Source organism: Egretta garzetta, unplaced genomic scaffold (genome assembly GCF_000687185.1).
Source record: "Egretta garzetta isolate BGI_Z169 unplaced genomic scaffold, ASM68718v1 scaffold264, whole genome shotgun sequence".
NCBI lineage: Eukaryota > Metazoa > Chordata > Aves > Pelecaniformes > Ardeidae > Egretta > Egretta garzetta.
Genome location: NW_009259685.1, coordinates 2,551,655 through 2,579,471, shown reverse-complemented (window position 1 = coordinate 2,579,471; position 27,817 = coordinate 2,551,655). Strand labels below are relative to the sequence as shown.

General features: G+C 39.2%; 1 protein-coding gene across 1 annotated transcript in view; it reads right to left on the bottom strand.

Annotated features, from left to right (window-relative positions):
• COBL (cordon-bleu WH2 repeat protein) overlaps positions 1-27,817 on the bottom strand; it is a 204,337-nt gene that overhangs the window by 17,289 nt on the left and 159,231 nt on the right. Inside the window, 2 exon segments of the mRNA XM_035894139.1 lie at positions 1,999-2,311; positions 25,340-25,510. Coding sequence (XP_035750032.1) covers positions 1,999-2,311; positions 25,340-25,510 — 484 coding nt within the window.

The window sequence follows — 27,817 nt, the reverse complement described above, 5'->3', positions numbered from 1 at the left end:
ACTGCAATCAGGTCCCTCCTTACCCACATTGCTTTTGCAAGATGAACAACCCAGTTGCACCCTCTCCCCCTCATACCTGGTGTGCTCCAGCACCCCAGTCCTCTCAGTGGCTCTCCTCTGGACCCTCTCCAGTTTGCCAATCTCTCTCTTGAACTGGGGGCCCAAGACTGGACACGGTACTAGAGCACTGCCTCAACGGCAGCTGAGCAGGGGGCGAAATCACCTCCCTGACTGAGATGGGCAGAACATCACACTATCCTCCCAGGTTCTGCTCCTTTGGCTCAGCAAGACCCCTGAGCAGCAGTCCTGCTGGCCAGCTTATGAAATGTCCTGTTGTCTTTTCTATGTGCACTCTTTTTTTTTTCCAAATATTAAAAATGTTGTGTGTTTGTGTGGCAAAGGTAAATCTCAATGCAATGTACAGAATATGTCTTTGGCTGAAGTGAAAGATGGAGAGAACACTGACTTCCAAGACGGAGTGTCTCTCTTAATGACCTGTGGTCAATCTTTTATTTGACTAAAAAACCAGAAAAAGTCCAAAATATTTTTCACTGTTTGGGACTGTTCTTACAGGGCTTTGCTTTCATGTCTTTGCTCAACATTATGGTAACTTCTTCCCTCACCACTCAATGTGCATGTGTGTTTTCCTAACCAGTTTAGATCCTGCATTTTGAGGAAAGTGGGATTGCTTAGTTATCTTACAAGGCCCAATTTAAGTATACTGAAATTAATGGGTTGCTTTTTTGGATCAGGTCTGGAATGTTAATTGCAGTTACTATACTAGCCTATCTAATCCTCCAAATAGAGACTGCATCAGGACCTCAGAAACTGTAAAAGGACAAATCATGAGAAAAATGCATTGTTGAGCAAATATCTAAGAGAGGCTTGATCTTGTCCCCATTGATACTGATGGATAAAGAAAAGCCCTGAGATCATTCCAATAGGTTAAATACTGACTTTGGCCTAATTTATCCCTAATTTATTGCCCACTGTATGATCCAAGAGGAAGTTTTCCCTCAGAAATGTGTGGAAGGAAATAACTAGGCCATGATACATGCTCTTATGTATGGGGCTACAGATTAGCAGCTGAATGGAGAGAGACCAGAAAGCACAGACTTTGTGTCAACTGAGAATTCAGAGGAATTTCTGGCCCCTGTCCCATGACTCTGCAGCATCACACAGAGCGGATCCCTGTCAGTATTACCAGGCCACCCTCCTTGCTGGAGGCACAGCTTCCTATTTGGCCAGTTTGTATTTGCAAAGTCCTATAAATTTTGGGTTCCCTCTGCAGCCCTGCCACCAACTATGTGAGTTTTGGCAAACAAACAGTGTCAGAGTCACTTGTGCTTGAAGGCAGTTTCTAGTTAAATTCCAGGTTCTCGTATTTTCTTGCAAAAACTGCAGGAAAATGTTTATTTATGCAAAAGAAAAAAAAAAAAAAAGAAAAAAAAAGGAAATATGCTGAATCCTCCCTCCCAGGTATAACACCAGCGGAAGTTAGCATTAAGTGAGCATATATATGCATGCACACACCCACAAACCAACCCCAGATTTAACAGAATACAATCCTTTTCCACCTGGCTTTCAGTGGTTTGGATTTTTCCATTTTATGAATTTTCCATTTTATGACCTGCATGCCATTTTTCTAGATCAATATATAGTAACATTTTAAGCCCTTCATATGCTATCAGAACTACAAAATAAACCAAACTACAATAAAATTCTTTCAGACTTCTTGGAGAAATCAGCTCTGGAGGGCAGCAGTCTTTTGCAAGAAATGTAACTGCAAGTTCAAACAGAAAAGTGACCTTTGCCTGTTGCTACAAGTATGTCACTGGAGGGGATTTGGCAGCAAGCTTTTCACTGGGAGGAGTCACTTGGCATTGGTACGGGTTTATGAAAGCGCAGAGGAAAGTAGAAGTTGGTTTTCTTAAATGATTCCCTACAAGGAGGACATGCAGGGTATTTTCCAAGAGCAGGCTGCAAATAAATTTTTACCTCTGTTGAGCACTGTCAGATCCCACGTTATCGCAGTAGGCGCTCTTTATAGGGCACGTCTCTGTGCCATACATCGCATCTGCCTCAGCTGAGTCCATGTAGCCATTGACCAGCTTGATGTCTCTCAACTTCATATTGTCATTTTGTGAATCCAAAGATACAATGTCAGATGGGGAGCTCACAACACCCGAGTCTTCCATGGTGTCCTCCGATGCAAAACAGCTGCTTTCTGATGCTGTTTCTTCCACCTCTGATAGCTCCAGAACCATGTCATCCACTACATAAACATTACCATGTGCAGGCAGCAGGCTCTCTAAATGAAATATAGCAAGGAAAGTTAGCTGAAAGTCATCAGTACATAAATCAAACACAGACCGCTATTCCTTTTCCTATTCCTTTGTAATTGGAAAAAAAACACGTGAAAGACATTAGAAATAGTAGGATGGAGCTCAATATTTGTGTAAAGGATAAAGATGATTTGAAAAGTGACAAAAATTTTGTCCTTCTTTGCTTTTAGAAAGGTGGCTTGCTACGCCTGTCCTGCGAAGTCTGGGTTTTATAACTTTCATAGCAAATCAGTTTCGTTACTTCTATGAAGAAACAACTTTCCAGGGACAGTTTCTTGGGGAATTAGACCAAAGTTTAAATGATGTGGTGCAAGAATTCACTCCTGTTATTGTTTCTGACAACATAATCTCATTATTCCTCTTCCATTCTGCCAAACAGATCATGACATTTCCAACAAGAAGTCTATAGACAGGTAAAAATGGGCAGATTTCCCAATCAGGACACTGAATTGGTAAACTGGATCTACTGCTGGCCCACTAGGTGACACTTCATTTTAGCACCCATCAATTTCCTATGCGTTAAGTGGAACAATAACAATTGTCTCTTTTTCAAAGCATACAAAACCTACTAATAAGTATACAGAAAAGTAGACACTACTATGCTTAAAGCAGAACCTTTTCCAACATTTAGTCATTTATAAAGGAGATCAAGGGATATGCCCTTTGCATGTTTAACTCTATTAAAAGTTGCAAATTTTGAGAGATTAGACAGTGTACAATTTTTTGTACTCTGTTTTAGTTTGGTTCCTATGAGTCACTTGGGTTTTCGTTTGTTTTGGGTTTTTTTTGGTGAAAAATACATTTTTGTTATTTCCCTTAAGAAATGTACAATGCTAGACTCTATCCTGCAATTATGCCATTAAAGGGGAACTCCCAACAAGGTCAATAATTTCAATGACTGAAATTATTGAGTGACTAAAGACAGAAATCAAGCCCAAACACACTGCTTTTGATCAAAAGAAATCAATAAAGACTAATCTAAATGTTTAATTTGGAATTATAGGTGTTCTCCATTCTCTTCTTCAACCTCAGTAAGCAAAAGGAAGATTAAACAATAGTTTATGGTCTGATCCTGCAGACGCTTGTGGTGGATGTTAATTATATGAGAAGTCCCAGGTCTACAAGCGTGATTAAAATTAAACATACACTTCACTGTTTTTTAGGGTCAGAATCTACAACTTTTTGAAGCATACATGAAGCTACAGGTCAATAAAAGTGATCAAGGGAGAGAAATACTTCTGTATTATGCTGCAGCTTTGAGTAAAAGTAAAATAAAAACCAAACCAACATTCTCCTTGAGTGAGGTTACAAGATGCCATTAAGTACTGAAATTGATTTCTGACAGCAGAAGCAATAAAATTCAGAGGGTTACAAATCATGACTAAAGTTGTAAGTGCTGTCAAGCATTGATATTAATGATGGAAGATGATCCAAAGACTCTATTATGACTTTGGAAGTAATGTTACTTGATTTTTTTGACCTTATTTTCTATAACATTAGCTCTAGGTTCCAGATTTAATCCAAGAGATGGTTCCATCTAAAAATGGCAATTGCACGAACTAAGTATCTGTCACTGAATGGATTAGAGTACTCTCATGACAGAACTACAGTTAGGAAAACACCAACATCAAGGAGAAACATGAGTAAGTTGACATTAAACTCCAAATAATAAAACCCCAGAAAAATAGACAGTAAACGGACAGGTGAGAGTATATGGGCTGCTTGGCCTTCAAACAAACAAAAATTCCCAGTAACAACCCACCACTAAAGCATTAGAAAAACCTACAGTATGTTAAAACCAGAATGAAGCAGGATAGCAAAGAAATCAATTTAAAGAGTGGAAGTTGAAGAGTAGAAGCACATGGGAAGATTTTGAAGCAATGCACAATGCAGTATACCTGGATGCAAAGAGACCCCAGATAACACAGGGCCACATCTATTGTCACCAGGGTTCCATAAACGACCTCCACCCATTAGCTGGCACAGCAGTTTGTAACAAGTACCTACTTCCAGTTCCTGACAGGGCGATGGCAGGCTTTTCCTCCCTAGCTGTCTCTCTCATTTCCTCATCCTCTTCTCGCCTGCCTGCAACTATTTCCTGCACCTTTCTGCTCAGGGACGTAGATCCTTTTGGTCACACAGCCCTGCTTGCCTCCTGTAGTAACAACGCTCAAGGCTGTCCCTGATGTGATTCTGCAAGCTGCTCTTCGGCAGGTTCTCCAACCCCCAGACCCACTCTCCCTGCACATCGACAAACAAAACGAAACCAAATTCTCTTATTGTCAAGGGTCCACTTGCGAATCGACCCCTGTGTCTGGATCTTTGGAAGCTGAAATATCCAGTCCAGTGTAAGAACCTCCTCATTCAACAGCAGATTTATCCTGAAGCAGTAAGACAACTTTCTATTCAACAGTTAAATTCCCTGTGCTCAAGCAAAATCAAAATGTCCCCCCTCCTTCAAGCCTATCAGTTTGTCAAAGCACTTCCCTAATCTTTTATCTTCACTGAGAAGATCCATTAATTCTTAACATAGTTAACACGTGGCACTGAACAGAGCTGCTGGCTGAGGCAAACCATTTTGATTGCCACTACTACTCCTCTGAAGATGAAAGCACACACATAAACCACGACCGCTACAGTTCTGTGTCATGTTAACAACCTTGTTTTAGAAAAGAGCAGCACTAAAACACCCCTGTTTTAAGGCTGAGCCATCCTTGGATGGATTAAGCAAGAATCTATTCTTCCTTCTACACGCTTGATTAAGTCTCCAGTGGTGCAAACTGAAGATAGATGGGCATTACTGGGTAATGATACGTGACATGAAAAAAGCCTACCTCAACTTCACTGAGTGGTTGTGACTCCAGGAGTCAGAAAATACCTTTTAAAACTTTCTAACAGTACACAGAGAACTGGGTAACGTGCAATAGGAGATGTGATTATGCCTTGTGATTTTTGCCTATTTTTTCTGAGAGCGAGTGCACATGCAGAAAACCACCCCACACTAAGCACAGTGCGATCACAGCAACAGCAGCTACTGAGGTTATCTGTTGGTTGAATAAAGAAAAATCTCTGTCATGACACTAAGAAGGGTTTCAATACGGGCTCTGATCTTCAGGACCTCATGTAGACACATCCAGGTTAAGAGAGAATATTCAGCAAGTACTTCAGGACTGGACACAGGAATAACAATTGCCACAGATAAGGTATTACTGAAACACTGCTGTACATCAGAAGACTGTCTCCAAATACATAAGATACATCTGGACTGTTTCCAAATACATAACAATGCCAAGATCTTTTTTTTCAGTAACATGTGACCCTGCCCACTGGCTCCGGATGGGGTGTGATATTGAAAGGGGTGAAGAACTTGGTCCACGGTCTCCAAGTCATACTGAAATCTTGGTGGCATCTTTCGCGCACAAGTGAAATTGTAGAGTGTCCCTCAACGCCCCGCATGGCCGCTTACCCACGCCCTGCTCCGGGCTGCAGACTGTGCAAAGCCCCAGTGAGCGCCGTACCAGGGATCTCCCCTGCTTAGCAGCAGCAGCAGTGCTGCTGCACAATTAGGTCAACCACAAGTTACAAAGGCTTTCTCGGGGGGGAGGACTGGGACGTCTGTTTGCAAGAATGGTGCCCGTGATCACCAAGAGGGAAATAGGAGAGTAGCTCATCAGTAAAGAATGCGAGCTTCTTGTTTAACACAAAAGAGATCTTGTCGCTTTAATCTCAATAGGCTGTAAGTAATTAGGAAAACACTGAACTCGGAGTTTAGAGGAGTCATATCTGCACTCGTGCAGTTTGATATCGCATATATGTACACATTACTCATACAGAATGCCAATGATGGGGAGACAGATAAACCTCACCTGGCTTAAATGCTAATCAGCACTTTCAGAAATGAAGATTTAATTCAATAGGTGAAGACTACCACGGGTAAAATACTCACTTTGATTACTACTATGAAAATAACCACCACTGACTTTGAAGGAGATTAGAACCAGACCTAAGTGTTCAAAAGACACATATCCTCCCCAGACTTACAAAATCAGTCACTGAAGCCCAAGCCATCGCTCCCTCTGAGTCCACTGGGCACAGGGCGTGAGTCTTGTCAGCCGGTAACTGTTGGCTACGTGCTGTGACCTTCTGGTTTTACAGCACTGCTGGTGCTTTACTGTCACATTCAATAATGACAGAAACAGTATATCCAGAAGCATTTTTAAAGAGGAAACAGTTGATTTAACCCCTACATGGTGAATAATCCGAACTTCGTAATGGTTTTAGAGATGCAGAGTTCCTGTAATTCCTCTGAGTTCTTGCTAAGAGGTTGGTAATTATTTTCCAATTTCTTTCATCACTTGTTCCACTGCCAAAAAAACTTTCTTTTCATGGACTAAAATTGCTTTGCTGTAGTTCAAATGGTCTATTACAATGAAGTTGTAAAAAATATTACAAACTTCATGATGTTAAAGAATATTAATTCTTATAATGATCCCCAAATTACAACATAATTATTTCACTGACAGTACTTGAAACTTCTAGCAGGAGAAAGAAACACTGCTCTAATTATTTGTACTGGCAGTAAAAAGTTAGAACATCACAAAAGACCAGTATTTAAAAAGCGAACATTTTTTCATACACTTGGAAGAAGGCTGGTGGAAGAAATGGGAAAAGCAAACATTTATTATGGCAGTGGTTAACAGCGATTATGAAAATGGACAACACAGCATTAGCTTAAGAGTTTTCACACAACTACAGTGTGTTCTAGTTACATTTTACTCATTTATCAAAAACTTGTACATCGAGATAGGTGTTAAAAACCATTCAGTGAGCAGTTAAAGCACAAGACAGAATGGGCAGACTTCTCTCTATTTATTGCAATTAACTTTCAATTCAATATGCTTCTCAGCATATTCGAGCCTACACACATACTTTCATTTTTTGTTAAATTAAAAGAAACAAAGAGAAAATACGTGACCACTGTTATACATTAACAATAGCACAGGGGGAGCAGGGGAACGGATCAAACTCCAAGGCGCTCCTTCTCTCCCTATTCCTGTAAGCATCTTGCAGACACTGAAGGTGAGGCCAGGAAATGCTGAGGTGAGGAACCACGCTCTGCAGCTTAGCCTTCCTTCAAAATGAGGATGTAGAGCAGGTTAATGTTGGCTCAGCTCATTTAGATCATAGAATCACAGAATAATCTAATTTGTAAAGAACCTCTGGAGGTCACCTAGATCAACATCTTCCCCAAAGCAAGGCGAACTTCCAGCTTAGATGAGGTTGCTCAGGACCTCGAGCAGCTCGGTTTTGAAAATCTCCAAGCACAGAGACTTCACAGACTCTCTGGGAAATCACAAATCATTCCCTGGGCAATGTTTAATGCTTCTCCCCATAAAGAACATTTTTTTATGCCAAATTGAAATTTTTCTAGCTGCAACTTGTCGCTGTTGCATGCTTAGCCTTTTGCAGTGAATCTCAGAGAAGAGCCTGGCTTGCTCTTCCTTTTCCTTCAGATACAGGACAGCACTGAAATTCTCCTTACCCTTCCCTTCTGCAGGCTGAAAGAGCCCTGTTGCCTCAGCACTTTCGCATACATCTTTGACACCTTCTGCCAGACTCTGCTGCCTCTGCTCTGGTTTGTCACTATCCTGTTCCACAGAACTCAAAACTGAACTCACGTTTGGACAATGGATGCAGATGTGGCTTCAGGGCAGCCAAGTAAAGGGGAGCAACCATTTCCCTTGATCTGCTGGCTATGCTCTTGCTAGTGCAACCCAGCCTGTGGTCAGTGCTTCATCACTGTAAGGGCACGTTGCTGACTCATGCAATCCTGCATGTGACTCCCAGGTCTCACATAATGAGATATTTTCAGTCTCCTTCCTAGTCTTATGCCCCACACTCGTGTTTTTCTACAGGTTCTTTAATTGCAGTTATTCTTACTGCAGAAAACCTGCACACAGAAGTAAATCCATTCCTTTACATGCTAGCTAGTAACCAAAATTGAAAGACTTGCAAAGGACGTCTCAGCAGACATATCTTCAGAAAGGTACATATTAAATACACCCTGTGAATCTTCAGCATTTCCACAGTTGATTCCAAGCTAATCACAGTTAACTCAGCTACCTAGACCTACTCTCCTATGGTTGAAAAAGAAATGCATTGTAGACTGATTTAACCTGCCTTACCAATTTGAGGTAGTTTAAACACCTCCCTCAGTTTAAACCTGTCTGCTCTTAGTCGATATTGGAACACAAAGGTATTGTAACTTTTACAAAAGCTTTTTTGGCAATGGTGTTTCCTAAACTAAAGGCAATACAAGGTAGGATCAAGCTGAGGAGCTGGAACTGAAGAGTATCCCAGGCACCCCATTGTTTCGTCCATGTACAAGTGACTGTGAAGGTCTGTGCACTAACATTTGATTTCCCTTTCAAACCTATGCTGAAATTTATTGCGAAGTCTCTCTCTCAAAACAACACTAGGTAAGACTGTCTGCTGGCTCTTGAAATACTCAGAGGAAACTACCACTTCAAGTAAATGCCTGCTACCCTCTCCCATTTCAGACCTTTATTTTCACCACCTGCCAAACAAGCAAACCAAGAAAAATTTCTGAACTTATGTAATACAAATTTTCAGACAGGGTAAAATTAACATATTAGACTTTATTATCCCCATATCTTTCCCACAATCCTTTCTTCAATGACTGAAAAAGCCTCTCTGACCTCCGCAAAGCCCATTTGACCTTGAATGCTGTTGCTATTGCTAAACTGCTTTTCATCCTCTCCTTTTTGGCACTCCCTTGAACCTACTAGTTTCTTGCTTTTATAAAAGCCTTGTCTTGAGGTTCTGACGAGCCCACACCATAGCCAGTAGCCACCGTCCCTTATTTGAAGGGATCAGATGTTGCAAGAGCGACATGAAGAGCAAAATGCTCTTTGACAGGAAAAGGATCATGTGCCAAAGCAGGTCTTTCCTTGGTTGACTGGAGAACATTGACTCTTGGCTTGGAGAAGGATTGATTTTAAAAAATGAGTCAGTAGTGTGAGTTGTTCATTTCCTTTTATGCAAAATAAAGTATGATGGCAATACTTTCACAACAGTTCCTGGTGTTCACTATCTGAAGTTAACAGCAAGCTAGAATGACTCACAAGGTGTTTTCCTGGCTCTACTTGGTCCTTTACTTAGGTGTGAGGAGAGGGGCAGCGTGCCTAATCCATGCAGTTCAAAAGAATACGAAGAAGCAGACAATGTAGGTTAGAGGAGCAGGATAACAAGGAATACATTAAGACCATGTAATAGATAGCTTCAGACTTGCATTTCATAAATCACCATGTGCAACATTGGTAACATGCCATGATCGATCATGGGGCTCTTTGAAGGCCTTTGCAGGAAAGGAAAATCTAGATCTAAAACCAGAAAGTGCCCAGTATAATGAGCCTGGTGAAGAAATAAACCACTCCCCACATTTTGCAGGGAATTACGAGTCTTAAGTGATAGATTTTGGCAATCCGCATCCTTTACAGAGGTGGTCGGCTTCCATTCAAGCACATTGCAGAATCTAAACAAATGGACTGTGAAGGTGATTTTCATGAGCCACCTTCGAGAGCACACTCTATAAAATTGCCTGAAAAGTGTATGCGGTGTAACGATTAAAACCAGAAACGATTAGTGCACCTATGCAATAAAACAATGTTTTATTAGGTGATTTTTAAGACCACAGAAAAAAGGCCATTTGCTCAACTTTTCTTTTTAAACTTCATCATCTATCTCCCTTGTGCAGTCTGTTTTATCAGTTCATTCTCTTCCTTAGTTTGCCTGTTAACAATTCCATAAAACCTCTACTACAGTTTCGTATTTCTAGCATAATACAGAGGAGAAAAACATAAAACACTTTTGCATTGTAATTATACTTTCCTTTCTCAGAGACTAGCTGCCAGCAAACTCAGCAAAGACACAAAAAAACCCAACCCTAAACCAAACACACATACACATACATACACACACACACTTTGGGATTTAAGAGCTCTTTTGGTAGTACAGAGACACCATTCCACTTACAGTTGTGTATTTATTTCTGATTACAAGTGATTTAAAAGTTAGGAAGTGTGGAAGAGAATCAGGTCAATCTGTAATAAGCTATCTATTACTGAAGCCATTAGGTATTACACACATAAAAGTAAAAAAATGTGCACAGTTGCTTTCCGTTTATGGGGACAAAGCATACCTGCCTTGGGCATATAAGCACTTCTATTGAGAACTACTGCACAAATGAGAAAAAATACTTGTAGTACCTTCCTAATAATGCAGGCTTACTAGGCAGTAATGGCAACAAACACTGGTTTTGTTTAATATAATACCAACAGCTAAGAGTGAACTCCAGGCTGGAGTGGTGGTTAACAGAATGGGATTTCATCACCCCTGTATATAGTTTTCTTATCCATCCTCACAGCACCTCAGTCCATTCAGAGCTGTGATGTCGCCCTTCAGTTCCCCCATCAGTGAATCCATCATTTTCCCTTACATCATCTTCTATCTTTGTATAGGATAGTATCTGGAGTATCATCTGAAGTCAGACAGAGCCCTGAGAAAATTAAATGTTTCAAGCACAAAACACCTGTCTAACTTACAGTCAGGATGGCACAAAATAACTCCATTTCATTGGCCAGAACACGCTTCAGCCAAACCACCAATAATGTAAATACCTGCACAGAAGATTTTCAGCAGCTAGCTCCAGAAATAGATATGAAAACATTTTCATACACTTCTGTGCTATAAAGACACAAAGCTCTACTCTGACCTCTTTTGATGTACATTAACTGACTCCTCTTGTACCTCCTGATCAATGGGATACCCGCTTCCCTCTCCAAAGTTGAAACAACAGTCTTTTTGATATACTTTGGCTGGTGGTTTACTTTGGCAATTATATTTCTAGAAATATTTTAACCTAGAAAAGCACGCTTCTTTTCTGAGTTTAGTTATTATGCATTTTACTGCTCATTCACACTCAGTTACTCTGCTATTGCATTTCTCACAGCTGTTAAGACATACAATGATGTCAATAGAAGAATCAACCTGGAGAGACACTGCTTGGAGTACTTGGACACTTCTCATGACTAAGACATTTCACCTTCTGAAACCGCCCAATGAAGAAAGAATTATTCTTGCAGATAACAAAACTGAGGACCAAAGTATGATAAGTATCTCCCTAAAGATCTCGTGCGATGCCCTCCACAGGGGCATCGTACTGTTTTCAAAATATGTTTCCTAGGCACTCTGAAAACCAGACTCCTGTGTGGGATGAGGGCAAATCGAGGGCAGTGAGGCCAGGACAGTGCACGCCAAGCACACTCACCACCTAAACCACTGCCAGGCACCCTGGGGCTATGCTAGCAGCAAAGAGCCACAGACACGCTACAGAAGCACATAAAGGCTATAGGCTGTATAGAACGATGGCAAGAGACAGACTTCTTTCCCAGTAATAGACAGCCAAAAAATCACTGCATGGGGCAAGAATCAAATGCAGGATATCATGAACTGCACTTCAGGCTCTAGTCATGAGGTTATCTTTTCCAGCAGTGCACACTGAAGCTCTCCCTGGGAGCCTAGTGAGGAGAGGAATACTGGATGGGTGGAGAGCAAAGTGCTCACAGAAGAGCTCTGCTGTCACACCACCACTCCTCTTTGACAGCAGATGGACTAGATCAGGTTATTTCAGACATAAGCAGAGGTGGGAATACTTAAGTGAGAGCTGAATTTGGCCTGCTCTTTCATTGTCCTCTTGTGAAGTCAATTATCTCATCAATCGTGCTTTGCCCTGGGGCTCTCCTTCCCTATTAACTTGAAATACCAGAAGGAAGAAATGCAAACAGGCAGGAGTGGTAACTGGATGTTGGGCTCTGTACTGATTTGTGGATAGTAAAATGTTAATGGCAGTGTCATCTCTGGTGCTATGGTGAACAGTAGCCTGATGCAAGAAATGGGTCATCAACTGAACACCCACTTGGAATAAATTTTCCCCTTTCATATTTTGTGTCTCAGATCCTGCATCCACTTCAGCAGCTAGGTTTTACCACTGACTTCAGTGGGAGCAGGATCGGACCGCTCACTGATTAAAATGCAAAGCTGCAGATACCTCCTGCATGGGATGAACCCCACAGGGAAAATTTGTCTGCGTTTTTATTCATGTGAAGCATTTTAAGGCTTTCATTTACACAGTTCATTCAATAATAACGTGCATGCTGTATAATGGTGTACCTGATTAAGCATGCTTAAGTGCTTTGCTGGAGCAGGGCCATTTCTAGAATTTGAAGGTTCACTATGATCATACCCTCAAAACAGACAAGCTGGTTTGGGGAATTTTTCACCTGAGTTAATGGGCTTAATTAGGATCAGCATAAAAGGTCATTTTTCCTACAGGAAATTTGGAAATGTCTGAGTTTCTTTCTTTTTAGCCTCAGTTCCTACAGATATTAGGTTAAGAAGATGGGTTAAGAACCCTGATGGAGTAGCAGTATTAAACACCAGCCAGGCAGGTTGGCAGCAAAGTCTTGTGGCTTTTTTTTATTTTTTTAAAATTGGTTGGAAACAGAAGTGCTGAGGTACCAACAGGCTGAATCCTGTTCTTACCTCTGCCATCAGAGTGGTTCCAAAGAATGTTCATCAATATAGTGATAGGCGCTTTATATATATAAATATAAATATATATATATATCTCACCGTTGTAAGTTTGTAAGTCTGTCTATGAAACTCTCCAGTAACTTTTAAACAGGTTGCCAACTTCTGAATTAGTCAGGACAGATACCACTCTAAAGTTCAGTTCCAAAAGTTTCATAAAGAGGTAGAAAGACAGAGCAAGGAGATTTTCTTTGTACATGTGCTGACATAAAAGCTCATTCTCTATTATCTACCAGTGATACCTGAGGGAAGGATGCTATGAACAATAGCAAAGCTCCAACCCAGAGTATGATGGGTTTTAGATACCAGAGAACCGAGTCATTAACGCAGAAGTCCAAACAAAATGTTTAAAGAATTACTTGATGGGGGCTGACGGAGGAGAAGAAAACGAAGAAGAAAAAAAACCCAGGAAAAATTCCCAAATGCTAACATCCATTTTGGTTTTGAAAAACAAGAAGGTGAAGCTTCTGGGATTTTCTCCTCCATCTATGTTTTCCCTTTTTCATCCGTTATTATCTCTTTATTATCCTCTTTCTTTCCCCTTCTTATCCCTAACTAAAAAAGAACATTAAAAAAAAAAAAAAGCACCTCCTCTTTTAAACTCCAAAGAACCAGTTAGGTTTTTTTTTCATAAAAATACCACACAAGGATGATGTTTGGAAAAATTTTTAGCAGGTGTGAGCGGCCACTGTTCCATTTTGTACAATACAGTTTGTACAGTAATGCTCCAACATTATCTTCGTTCTCCTGATTGCTCATCATTTCAGCGTGAGATTATAAAACTCTCCTTTCACCTTAGAGTGGCCCTTATCAGACCAGCACAGAATCAAGCTGGTTTGTTATTATCCTTTGCATTACAGCATGTAAGTTTAAAGACTTCTGTCTCCATTGCTTTCAGTCTGCTAATTTTCTCAGAGGCACTAATTTAACTCCGTGGAAAAACCGCAAGGAGTTTCCCTGTGCAAGGGTTTTTTGTGTAAAAAAATGCAATCGATACATTGCCAAAGCCTTGTATTCTGAACAGTGGCATGTATTTAATGTACCCTGAAAGTGAAGAAAAACCTTTTTTAGTACAATCTGTCTCCTTTGTAAGAGCAGACTGAAGACAAATGATTTTATTTGAGGAACATCTGAATCCCATTGATTAGCTTGATGAATGCAGAACAGGAAAGCTGCCAGGTACAGAGGAAGCTGGGCATGTCCACAAGGGAGTGGAGCAAACAAGCAAATTACAGTATATGCATGCCTTCTTTTTTTTTCCCCAAGTGTTTTCACTTGGAAAACTTGGACACTCAAACCTCTAAGTTTCTTTAACTGATTGGTCAGTTCATCAGCATATTGTTCTCATTTTCTGAAGGCAAGCAGAGAAGGGTTTTAAAAGTAAAAAAAAATATTTTAAAATTATAAATAATCAATAAAATCTTCATATATGTTGAGCTTAATTGAAATAAGATTTCTTCTGAAAGAAAAAAAAAATCCTCTTTTTGGAGCGAAAGCAGGATTTACCTGGTAAAAAAGAATCACGTCACTCCTAAGGATTGATTTAACATGTCTGAGAGACTGGTAGCACCCAAAACACCTTCAAGTCCACTGTAAGGCTTTCTGTATAGCAAGTCAAGTGTAAGAGTCTGTTTAGCTTCCAAAATGCTCTGTCTCTTACGAGTAAAAGTTAAGTAAAAAAGTTCTTACCTTGAACTTAAAGCCAGTAGATTAGTTTTTCTTACGGTCTTAGTAATTCTTATATAATTCTTCATAATTCTTACAATTTAAGAGTTATTAGAATTCTTAAATTATTACATTCAAGTCTTGGTTGTTACACCTATAGACACACCTTATAAACAGAGCCAGTTGCATGCTTTCACTCAGTTAAGAAAAAAATGTTGAAAATATTTCTCCATTAATTTTCATGTTTTTACAAACAGAAAAAATATTCCCCCCTTTAGTTTTTAACTTCTTGTCAAGTGAAAAAATTGAGGAAAGAAACAATCATGGGAGAGAAAAGAAGAAAAATGTTAACCTACATGCTTTAAAAATCAGGTATCAGATAATAACTTTCATTAGATGCTTGAAGTGAAAAAATCAGTTGCTTGCTTTGTTTGCTCTAGCAAGTAAGTAGATACTCCCCTACCCGTCCTTCACTGCTTATGGGAGGTTACTATATATTTAGCACCTTTACCTCCACCTTTTAATTGCAATAGTCTTAAAAGAAAAAAAAGTATTTGTCAGTCATAGCCCTCCTTTCTCATTCTTTCCTCGGTCTTCTTTTGTTTTAGGTCTTTGTCCTTCATTACACCCCACCTTTGCTTATGGTACAGTAGGTTGGAAAGTAATTCCTTTATCCATGCCAGGAACCAATTATGGAATCCACAAAAGGAGCTGACAAAAGAGACTCTGTCTCTGCTCTCAGCCTTTTGCTCCCTCAGGCCCTAAAACTCAGAAGTGAATGTGCATGGCCAGAATTCTCAATTTCTTAGAAGAAAGCAGGCAGGCATTTTAGTCAGTGTTTACTGACTTAGAAGTGGTAATAGGAAAAGCTGAGTATGAGCATCTCTAAGGATGGACAAGCACTTTGGTATAGGTATTATCACCTACCTGGAACAGAGAATACAGAAATTTTCAACAGTTTGCTTTCTGTAGCGCTCTGTGCATTGCCTGTATTTGAATCAGTAGGATTTTGCACTACAAATTTTAATGACATTTCAAATACCAACCTTCCGGTTTGAATTGGCTCATACATCATGTGTAAAGCAAGCATAACTTCAAAATCACAGCCAGGATTGAAATTCTCACACGTACACACTCACATCATGTGCATGTATTTGGCTGGACACAGATGTTTAGTCTGGCTTGTTACTGATAAAGCGTATCTCTCTACCTGTACGGGTGTCACGATTTCTTCATATTCCACTGTTCAAGTACAACAGAGTACATTTAAGATGCCGCTCAGTATTGAAGGTATGTCTCACAGTTAAACTGCTCTTATTTTGACTAAGGAAGAGGAAATCAGGGAATTTGGTTTCACTTGGAATAAACGGTTCACAGTTTATCCACAGACCACTTGGATTGCAGAGCAGGGCTGCAAGGGAATTACAAGAGAAATGTCTTTACACTTAGTCAAGGTGGGAAATGTGAAGCTAAGGTTTCTTCCACACTCTGTGAAATAGGCAAATAATCAGTTAAAAACCTAAATATCAGGAAATGAGGCTAGCAAGACTATTTGATTCACTGGAGTCCAGTCCCATACTTAATGTAACCAGAAAATATTTTCTTATATTCAAAGGAATTGTGCTCCCTTACAGTAGGACTGACTTCTGGCTCAAAGTCTGCAAAATTACAGGTGTTATTTCCAATACTGTGGCAGGCAGCAGACTGAACATGAAAGGGAATACCCCCTTTCCAACAGGTGTTACCTTTACCCAGGACTGAGTCTCCTTCTTCAGAACGCTCTCAAGGCATGAGAAAATGAAGCAGATCTGGTGACCCAAATGTACAATTTTCCTATTAGAACTGAACAGGAAAAAAAAAAACAAACCCTTTCATGTTCAAGGAACATTCAAGGAATATAAAGGCCTCAGTAGTTGATAACCATTCAGGTTGTTATCAACTTCTGAGGTAGTTCATTCTTGCTACTGGGCTTGATCCTTGCAACAGTCATTTACCACTTGAAGTCAAAGCACCACAGAAGAGTATTGCAATAAACAAGGAATAAAGCAGCTGATTCTTGCATAGAAAAATACAAGATCCCCTTCTCCACCTCAGCAAAAATCAGTAGAGTTTCTTATGTGTAAACTCTTCTGGATAGACAAAGAATTAATTAAGTCACTTTTTGTTCTGTCAACTTCTTATGAATTTTAACAGTGGATTTCTCTAGGCATACAGGTGCTATACAGAAGTCTGTCTGGATACTATACACGAGATATCTGAAAAAGAAGTGTGTAAACAGTGACAGCATGTTTGTCTTACTGTCCTTGAGGGGGGAGTTCATAGTTTTGCAATGACATTAGAACACAACATGGCTGTAATTTCGGAGGGATGGAATAAGTTACATTCTATCTTCTAAAATAACATGTATTTTAGTATGGAAAGTTAAATGGTGCCTACTGCATGTACTAAATATATATTGAGAGTCATGGTAGTGACTGGAAGCCAAGCTCGGAAGACAGAACTGCTGTCTTATATACACACACGGCCCAGCTCTCACAAAGAGGCACTTTTATACTGGGATGGAACAATACAGAGGGCTTAAAGTGGCTGTAAACATAAGTGATGAGTGTACGAGAATGATGACAACAGAGTTTACTTTACAAATGCAGAATATAGGGACAGATGATGGCCATATGATAGATTGCATGACCATATGCTTAATAAATAAATGTATCATAAGCTTTTGCAATTCATCATACATTTTGGATTGGATGATTTCTCTACCAATCACTCTCCCTTGGCACTTATTTGAGCACTCTAGCTGCCACAGACAGCTTTAACTAGTTCCAGTTTAAAATGAACATTTTATAAATGTTAAAATGAATATTTTAACATATGACATTTTTTCCATTCATGTATTTAGAATATTCTCTCCGTATTTTACCTGCCCACAATAAGTTTCAGTTCTGGACCAGCAGCACATTTTCTAAAGATAAAAATGGAATGAGTTCAAAGTTTACTATTCTACAGCCCTGTCACTGGAAAAGAAAAAAAAAAATCCAGCTGCTCAGTGAGAAAGACAACATTCATTTCAATCCTCAAAAATTTCAATCCTAAGGAAAAAAAAGAAAGCACTACATGTAGAAAAGGCATTTAAGGACTATTAGAAAGTCTCTGAACCCTAGATTTTAGTCTCTGAATGCCTGAATTGCTGGCAATGAAGTAATTTGTCTGTGAAAGAGGATAGACACTAAAACAATCTGTTCATGCTTTTAAAATGCTAAAACTCAAGCTGATAAACCTTTCTGGGAGAACACATCTTTGTATATTGGTACTAAACCTGACCTTCTCCTATGCACTTGTTCTTAAGCACATACATGAGCTACATGAACTGATTTCCACACCTTTAACACAGTTGCCATAAATATACAGACAATATCTATGCAATATAAAAGCCAACCCAACATGCCACCACCCTTTGCAAGAATGCCTAGAGTAAAAACTTGAGTTTATGTCTGGAAGATGCCATCACAGTGGCATCACCTGCAAATTTGATTTTATCTTCATGTTCCCATTTGTGATGAAACTGATTAAAAAAATCTAGAGAAAAATATTTTTCTTTTTAGTAGGTGAACAAAACAACTCCATAAACTAGGTTTAAGTTTATGGCATTCTTAAAGAACTGAACATCTTTGTATAAACGTGGTATCTATTAGCTTAAAAGTCATCTTTTGCATTATTCTCACTTGCTACCTACTGCAGATGTGACAACATCGGCTCCCTCTGGTGGTCATCATAAAAAAAGTTTTATATATCCATTCAGTAAAATCTGTGCACCAGGAAGCTTAATCTGTTTCTAATTCACTGGATTTCATAGGGGTTGAGCATGTATCAGAACGGCTTTAATCATAAATTAGACATCTGTCCTTATTTCCCAAGAGCATTGAATGTCACTGACACTGGAGTCGTAATACTGGAATCTGTTTTGATTTATAAGCTATCTGTGCATTTACTTGTCCTTCTGAAAGGGCTCAATAATATCTTCCAATTTTGGTTTGGTTTTTTTTGTTCGTTTGTTTTTCACCCCAGATAACTTACCATGAAGGACTGCATCTGAGCAATGTTGTTTGGTACTGCAGAAAAATCCTGAATATATTAAGTGTGTTTCTTACTAACTCTGGTAAGAGCATTTTGGTGCAAAACTGTAGTATAGTAGTCACTTTGTTATCAACTTCTCCATGTCATTCTCATTACACTTCTAATGTCTCTGTGGTTAAAATAAAAGGGAGTAAAACCAAGCCAATGTCCTTTCATATCACTGCTAACCTAAGACTCCATGAAACTGCCCTAAATTGACATTTCTTCCTCTCATTGAAAATGACAGAAAAACTATCATTCTCTTCCAGAAGCCAAATCGAGGTGACGTTAGAAATCCTGGGTTGAAGCCTGAAACAAGCAGGGATTCCCTGACGGTACCTTGGCGCTGAGCTGGTGCTCGTGAACCAAACTTCCGTCGAGTTCACATTCTCATAATCACATTTTGCTTGAACACTTACCCCCTTGCATCTACACTACTAATGAATTAACAGTTGTGAAACAGAGAGTATCTATGCAATTCCACTGAACAGATTCAGATTTAATGAGTGTCACTGAAAGTTCTTTCCCACATTGTGTATAGTAATGGGAGGTTTTAAACACACTAATGTTACACTGTAATTTCTTGTAATTAAGATGATTTCTTGTAAAGATGCAGCAGTTTTTCTTCTTTTCTTAAAAATTCTGTTTAATACTATATATGTACCTGGCACAATTGTAAGAAACAAAGGATCTGAGCTAACATAAGCAAGGATTTTTTTTTTTTTTAAATTTGAAAAGGCAAAGCTGGCTAGCTTAAACCAGTCATTAAAATATTTTACCTAGGAATTTCACATAAAATGTTAATTCCTGCACATATACTTTTAAAGGTAAACTTTGCATTTTAAGAAAAAAAAAGTAAATTAAGGAGTTTTCACCTAGAGCTTTTAAAAGTTTGTGCAGACCACGTAAAAAGATGACAGCTTTTAACAGCAAACTTGCCAGCTAGGAGAGCGGTCATAGCTGTATTCCTTCAAAGCAAGGACACTTTTTCTTTGAAAATGTAATTTTGTTGAAAACTTAAGCCTCTTTTAAGCTAAATTGGTGTCAATACATAGAAGTGCTTTTACAATACACTGTACTTCATCATACTTAATATAAAAAATTTTGTTTCACCACTTCATTATTCCATTTTTATACCAGGCTGAACTCCATGGGGCATGTAACTCTGTGGAGTTACAAATAGGATGTAAATAGAGTAATGAGAATGGGTAAATTAGGTTCTTAATCTTCACATTGTGAACACCTACTAGTTTTTGGTTTTTTTTTTTTAAGAGAAGACTTACAATTAAACCATTGTCCTGTCTTAAGAAGCTATTACAAAGAACCTGGCAGCGCAGAGAGTTCAATTCTACTTCACTTTTATTAGAAGAACCTTAGGGTATTAAGTATACTTTCTGAAGCATCACTGAAAACTTATTAACTACATGTTATATTTGTATTAAAAACTGTCAAACCCCTTTTTAGTCATGTTTCACATTATCTGTAGGAATGCTTTGCTTTCTCCATTTTGACTACCTGGAAAGGATTCAAGATGAACATGATTATTTGCTTGAGGGTAAAACAATAATTTTTCATTATTTAAATTAGAGTGATGTATTGCAACTCACTCATTTAAATAACATAAATGTCTTAAATCACAGTACATGTGAGGTCAGAATAGTTCTGGGTGTGTGCACCATTGCAACTCATAAAACCTATGTTTATAGTTCAGAATGATTAAAAATACATGCCTTATGGGCCGTTCACATGAAGAACTTTCTCCAGCGCAAAGAAGTTTTTGGTAAGTACCATCCTATAGCTGATATTTTAATTATAACTCACTGACTATTCCTAGTACAATTGTAAAAAGGAGACTTGTGGAACAAGATTTCTCTTGAGAAAACGGTGTTTGCATCTTTTGTTACAGAAATAGAACACACACCTTGATTTGCACAGGATGTCTCCAGCATTGAGATAAATTACTCATACTAAGCATCGGGATGAAAGCAGACGTAAATCCTATGAATTAATGCATTTGGTACTCGTTCTTAGTTATTCCTTTTAGGCCCCTTGCAGATCTTTCTTTTTTCTCAGCAGCTTGATTGATAGCCAAGATATGGAAAGAATCCTGCACTTCAACTTGACTAGGCCATGCACAGTCCTGGTTTTGTTCCAAAGGAACAAAACATACGCAATGAAGGAAAAATAGAATGTATTACAGAATGTAAAATGCTATACCCACGCTAACAGAAAAAAAAAAGAAAAATGTTTTTAGGAAGTTTCCATTAAATCTTTATAGACAGTATTGAAAGTAAGACACCCCGTCCCAAAGAGACGCTATTTGAAACACCAAATCAAATTAAACCATGGCTCAAAATAAAGAGAAACTTTTGAAAAAGAACAGACAAATGTATGGATAATCTTTCTGAGGCTGACATATAGATTTATATAACACAGCATTCAGTTCTGGAGCGTACATCTCACAAAAGAGTATGAACCACAGCCAAAAATAATCAATAGTAATTAAAAGAGAATGTGCGAGTTCAAAAAGAAAGGAAGCCAAAATCTCGGTCAGAAAAAAAAAAAGGTTTTTTTCCAGCAGGGGAGGAAGGAAGGCAACAGAAGAATCAGGATAGCAGAGGCAACAGGAGGTTCAGAGGTATGAAGGTCATAGGAAGAGGCAGGGTCTGTCAGACGCGCTTTGTATATGAAGGGAATGATGCACAACAGTAAACTGTTGGGGGAAAAAAAGGATAAAATTATAAATATTGTGTAGGTCAGACAGCAGAATGGCTAGCATGCTCAGTAACATTAAAGAATCAGATGCCCAAAGGGGGTGTAGACGCATGGGCACATGTATTAAAATTCAGAATCCCACAGATGCTCTAAGTCCCTGGGTTCTCCCTGGGCTAATGCAATCCCAACAGCACAACACCCACTGATACGCAGCATGCTTATGAATTCTGCTTTGCTTGGCCTGAATTTTAATTCTCCAGGAGGTACAAGATAGATGATGTTGGAGATTCAACTTCAATCTTTAGCCTCAGATCAGGCTGCATGAGTAAGAGGAGTGATGGTGGTATAAGCCTCCTAAATCACACTTCCAAGTTTTCTTGCTTCAAAGACCACGTCTAAGAAAGAAAAGGCTGGGTCACTTGGCAGATGCCTTCTGAGGCAGTGTACTATGACAGGCCAGCAAAATTCCCTACTGAGCAGCCTGCAGTTCTCCATTAATTTAGAACCACATGTCAGAAAATGTAGTTTCCTCCCTGAGAGTTTACCTATTTTTGCTTCAAGTTAACCAAGTCCAACCCTCACAGACTATCGTAATGACTGTGAAAGACTAGGTATGTATCTAACATGACTGAAGAAACATGACCAAATTTCTTGTGAAACTGTCACAGCATTTGTCAAGTGGCTTGTACTACCTTGTTAATATATCAATGATATAAAGAAAAACATTAAAAATTAGATATTGGCACAAGGCTCCTTTCTGTTCTTGTTCCTTAAAATTAACCGGGTATTAACAATCAACTAGTAGTATACATGTCATCTATACAAAGCAACTGGGAAATGCTTATACCTACTCCTTCATCTCTTTCAGACTTTCTGGTTAAGTGATTATTGATTATTTTGATCTATAGTTAAAAACAAAGACACATTCAAATCATGATTTCACTTCATTAAAGACAGAACACTTTCCGAAATTTAAAAATCAATCAGTTGTCAAGCCCTTACCCAGTGCGAACCCTGAGTTCCCTAGCACTTTATCCAGTGTCAGAGTGAAGAGTTTAACTTCAGGATCTCACTCTACAAGAAGGTGACTTGTTTATTCTTTTTCAAACAGCTTTTAATTTCTTACTCTATTTCTTAATGGTAGTTCATAACAAGGCAAATAAAGGGCTAATCACGGAGGCTCACAGGAATATTACATTTATTCTAATGAGATAGTTGAAAACATTTCAAGGCAGCATGTTTCAGTTGCTCGTCTAGGTGCAACAATGTTTCAATATGTGCATTCTTTACCTCAGGGAAGTAGCACAGAGCTTACTATTGACTCATTTATTGGGAACTTCACAAGCTATGTGACATAACCAAACGCCATGCAACAGAGGTCACAATCTCCATTTCTGCATTCCCAAAGCGCAGTCAATCTTAGAATCACAGGCCATGAACAATCTGATTAGTAAGATAAAGAAGGAGAAAGGATCCCATAAACATAGGATTTTAGACATGCACACAATATGCAGGTAAGGGTCTACCAAACCAAAAGTTAAGAGGAAAGGTCCTGTAATGATAATAAAAAGATTAAAGAGCAAAACCTGTGAGGAACAATTGTACTCTCGTTTGTGGAAGAGATTCTTACCATTAGAGTCAGAAAATCCCAAGTATCTTACTAAAGGCCCTATTCATGAATGACTTACACTCCATGTAAGTTTGGAAAACTCTGTGAAGAGAGATTACCACCATCCTCTATGAAATGAAAATTCCGCAACATGAGTTTCGCAGAGCGCAATGGGACAACTGTGCTTTTGCTGGGAAAGAATGAGGGATGAGGCACGGTGCCCCACGCACAGTGGCAGATTGTAACGAACAATAATTTAAACTCCACATGATCACAGAATTTTGATTTCTGAATGGGAATCTCATCTTGTGAAAGACAAACTGCTGCTGAGTCACCCACTCAGCAAAGGAAGACCACAATCCTCATCAGAGAAAGCTGTTTTGAGAGGGATTTCAGCACGAATGTGCCTTTGATCAATAACTGGCATCAGTAGCTTATCCGCCTTCCCACCTTGTTCTATGAGAAAACGCATTTACTGAGGTTAGAGTTAGGAAGATCGAAAATTTTGTTGTTCTTTGAATCTACCGCCAGTCCCATTTGCACTGCTTGAGGCATTCTCAGGCAATAAAAACCATCATTGCAAAACTCTGTTCTTACGCTGCTCAATCGCTACAGTATCTAAGCACCTCTCAGAATGGCATTAGGCAATATAATTAGCATCTGCCATACATGCTTCTCACGGGTACATCTATACACATTTCTCTTGTGTAAATCTATATGTTTATCTTTATCTAGGTAGAGCATAGCATAATTATAAAGCTAAACTTGTCCCTCTCCGACACTGATGCTTTCAGTCTAAAGTAAGTACCCACTAAGCGCTGTACTTTTGCTCTCAGTAAAGTGAGGATAATAAAAGCTCGTGTTATGTTTCCATGTACAAGCTTAATAAATCCTTTTGGCTGGGATATTGTGTTTGTTTAAGAGCAAATGATCAATCTGATAAAATCAGAGCTGCATTGATTAAAGGGTATTTGATCACCAAGTTAGATCAGGAAAGCATTGCCAAATAACACTGGTAGAAACTCAAATGAAGCAGAAATATTAATGCAAAGAAGGCCACAACGGATTTTTAATAAAGAAAACATTGTAGGCAAGCTGATGGTATCTAGCAAAAAAAGATTTTAAGTACGATATGATTTCTGCGCATATGCTGGTGAAAATGAATTAGGGTTAATCCTCAATAGGATTCAGGTTTTCTGTTAGTATGGATCTCCTTAATTTCCTTCTCTCCCCCCCAATAAAACTTGTCAATCTGTATTTCCTCAGCACAAGTTTGAAAAATAACACTTTAGATTTAGCTGGTATCCAACAGCAAACACACCAACATTAATGTATCAGAGTAACTGCTACCTGCAGAAAAATTCTGGTAAAGAAAATGTCCCGGAAAAAGATCTTTTGTCAAATTAGCAGCTGATGGAGACATTTCTCTATCCCACGGTTAGGAGACATCCTCCTAACCTTCAAAGGAAGTGTGTCCATGAGATGCCATAACGCGCAAAGCTTTGCTGCCTTTACAGGATCTACATGGGTGTGCAGGGCAAGCCCAGAGGGCACATAATACATGATCAAAGACTTGGATTGTGTACAAAGATTTAAAGACAGTCGATAGATAAGCACCAAAAAGTAGCATGAAAACATGCTTTTCACAAATACACAAGGATGTGGAAAATACCGTATTTCTGCTGTTACGCCCCAAGGGGAAGAGGACACAAAGGACTATCCAGAGATGGCAAGGAAGACGTACCCATTAGGACAGGAAGGCCTTTAACAATATACAGCTCCTGTAAATGGTTCAATTTTCCTAAGGGAGACACCCTGCAGTTTTCAACCTAGACTGATAGACCTACTGACTCTCAAAGGAATTCATCTCTGGAGAGACAGAAAAAATGTTAGTACAGAAAAAATGAACATGGAGAATTAATATAAGACAACAGATTTCTGCTTCCAGCTGCACAAAGTCGCATGGTTTGATGGTTGTTTTTAAATGCTTCCCTACAATGGCCGGGTATCATCCACAAAATTGTCTCCAAACAAGCGCTTTGTTTACTTTATATGAATTAGTGACACTGCATTGGGCATTTTAGAAGACAACAGGCTGGAGGAAAGGGAAAAAAGAGACATGTATGTCTAGGGAGCAGAGAGGAAAGTCTGGAAAAGCTATCCCTGAGAGTAATCATCAGAAGAGTGGAAATGCAAATACATATATTTTCAAACATACGTTTAGGTACCAGCTCTGTTGGTGCTGTAACATCTGCTTCTCTGCAACAGACTGTTGGATCCACAATGTCTCTGTCAGGAGGAGGGTAAGGTGGGGGTGGGGGTATCACTAACTGGGGTGGACCACGAGTGGTGCCTCTAGGAGGCTTTTGTGGCACCTGCCGTCCGTCACCTACAGGGGGATCAATTGACTAGTTACTTCATTGTCAAGATAACGATCGCTCTCTTTATTGTTATTTTTTAAACACACATTGATTTCCCCTTACCCATATCCAGAGTCTGTCTGGATCTAATTTTGCTCTTATTTACCCCCAACAATTACAGGAGAAGGAAAGCTAGGTCTCTCTTAAATGAACAGCAATGGGCCAGTATTGGGCCCAGCCCATACGTGTACATCACAGCTAAGAGTTAAAATCAACAGTTTTGGCAAACATAAGGAAGGAGGTAAAAAAATATTTAATTAAAAAAAAATGAAAAAAGCTAAGTAAGGAAATGTGAAAAATGTGTTTTATTTTTATTGTCTTAAGGGCCAACCTGCCTAAATTTGTTGATCTCTAGGATACTTTACATGACTATTTTGCCGACTCTTTGAGAGAAAAAGGAAAATCCTTCAGGTCAGTATTTTGAAGTAGATATCTTGACAGGTTTTTCTTTTCTTCTTCTGAGTAGGTTTTTTACTATTTTGACATTGTGGAGAAGCAGATGATTAAGTCATTTTTCGCAAAACAGTGTTTTAAGCTACCACAGGAAACGCTCGTAACTTTGGCTGGTGGCTTATTTCAATACTATGTGCAATAACTAAATAAATACCTTTGCACTGTACTCTGTTAACCACTTGCAATGTTAAAAAGCTGCTGCCAGTTTGTAGTGTACAGACCTAGAGCTAATTGCAATTTGGAAAGTCCTTAGAGGCTGAAAGTGCACAGAGGAACCATGACTACCTGCTCGTTCTGCTCCCACACCCCTGCCTTAAGCATCTGCTGTGCTCATTGCTGAAGATGGATGCTGGTAGAGACAGACCTCTGGTATGATCCATTCTGATCATTCCTACACTCTTAGGCTCATGCTCTGGTGCTGCTGAGAAGGGAAGTAGCACCAAGAGGGAAGAAAAAAGATTAAACCACTATGATTTTCTACTTAGGAGTCATTAGCTTGCAGAGATTCAGGACATGATTTAATGCTGGCAAATGCGCAGACCCTTTTTTACTGCTTTAAGAAAACTGGGCACAATACTTTGGGGTCAGAATAAGTGATTCAGTATTGAATACTGGAATGAATTTGCCAGTTTGAGACTATTTTTGATAGGATCTTTTGCTTGGATTCATGTGGCTAACTTGGGAGATGCATAGGTAGCTTGAATCCTTTTTCCATCATGCATCTGCCTCTTTCTTGCAGCATGTTTTTCCCCTCACTACAGTCTTGCTTTTCACAGCTTTTCTCTCTTGCTTTCAGAGCCATCTGTGCTTTCTCATCATTTTCTTGCAAGGGCCCCGAAGAGAGGCTGTTTTACCAACCTTCCCTTGCTGTAACATTTTTTCTTGTTAATGAACGCATTCATTCAAGAAAGTAGCACAAAATGAAAAGCACTGAAGATAGGGCTGCTGTGGGACAAGTTCTTTGTTGGTGTAAATTAATAAGGCTCCATTAAAGTAAATGATACTACAGATTCCTACATCAGCAGAGTCTGGCCAACAAGCACTTAGGTACACAGTACTGAATGGACTACAAGTGGCTCTGCTGTGCTTTATTTCATCTGTAACATTCCAAGCACTGACACAAAATAAAATGAACGCTTAAAAAAAGTTAAAGCACCAAATGTCATCAGTAAGCGATCAGCTGTAGAACAAAGCATGAGGAGTGACAGACTGTGGCATCTGCAATGGTTAAAAGTAAGCCAATTTGCTGAAAACTCCTGTGTTATATGGCATAGCAATAGCATTCCCCTTAGAGGGTTTAAATAAGAGATGTCAATGGAGTCGAACATGTCACAAGATAATGGACTCCTGCTGCTACATAAATGCTGAGGCATTAAATGGGAAGCGTTTACTGAAAATAAATGTTGGAACAAAGCCAAGAGGTTTCTTTCTAAACTGTGAGGCATTTGTAATGTAAGCAATTATGCATGACAGGATGTCATATCTGTATGTCTTAGGCACTTTATGAAACATGAGGTCAAAGGCACGAACTGAAGTGCACTGAGTGCGTTACGGCACTTGAAGAATGATTCTCTTAATGTACTGAAGAACGAGTTCCAATATGCAGGGTTATTATCTCATATCTTTACCCATCACAAAATCACTTTGTTTGCTAAAAGCATAATCTTGGGGTCCTCACTTGGGCAAAGCTCCCACTGATCTGAATAAGCTAGCAGTCAGACAATGACCAAGGTCTGGGAGAACATTTTTCAGTGTTCCTCTATGAGCGTAAATGCGGTGTCACATACAGCTGAAGACTAGAGTTTCTTTTGTTGTCTCCAGCT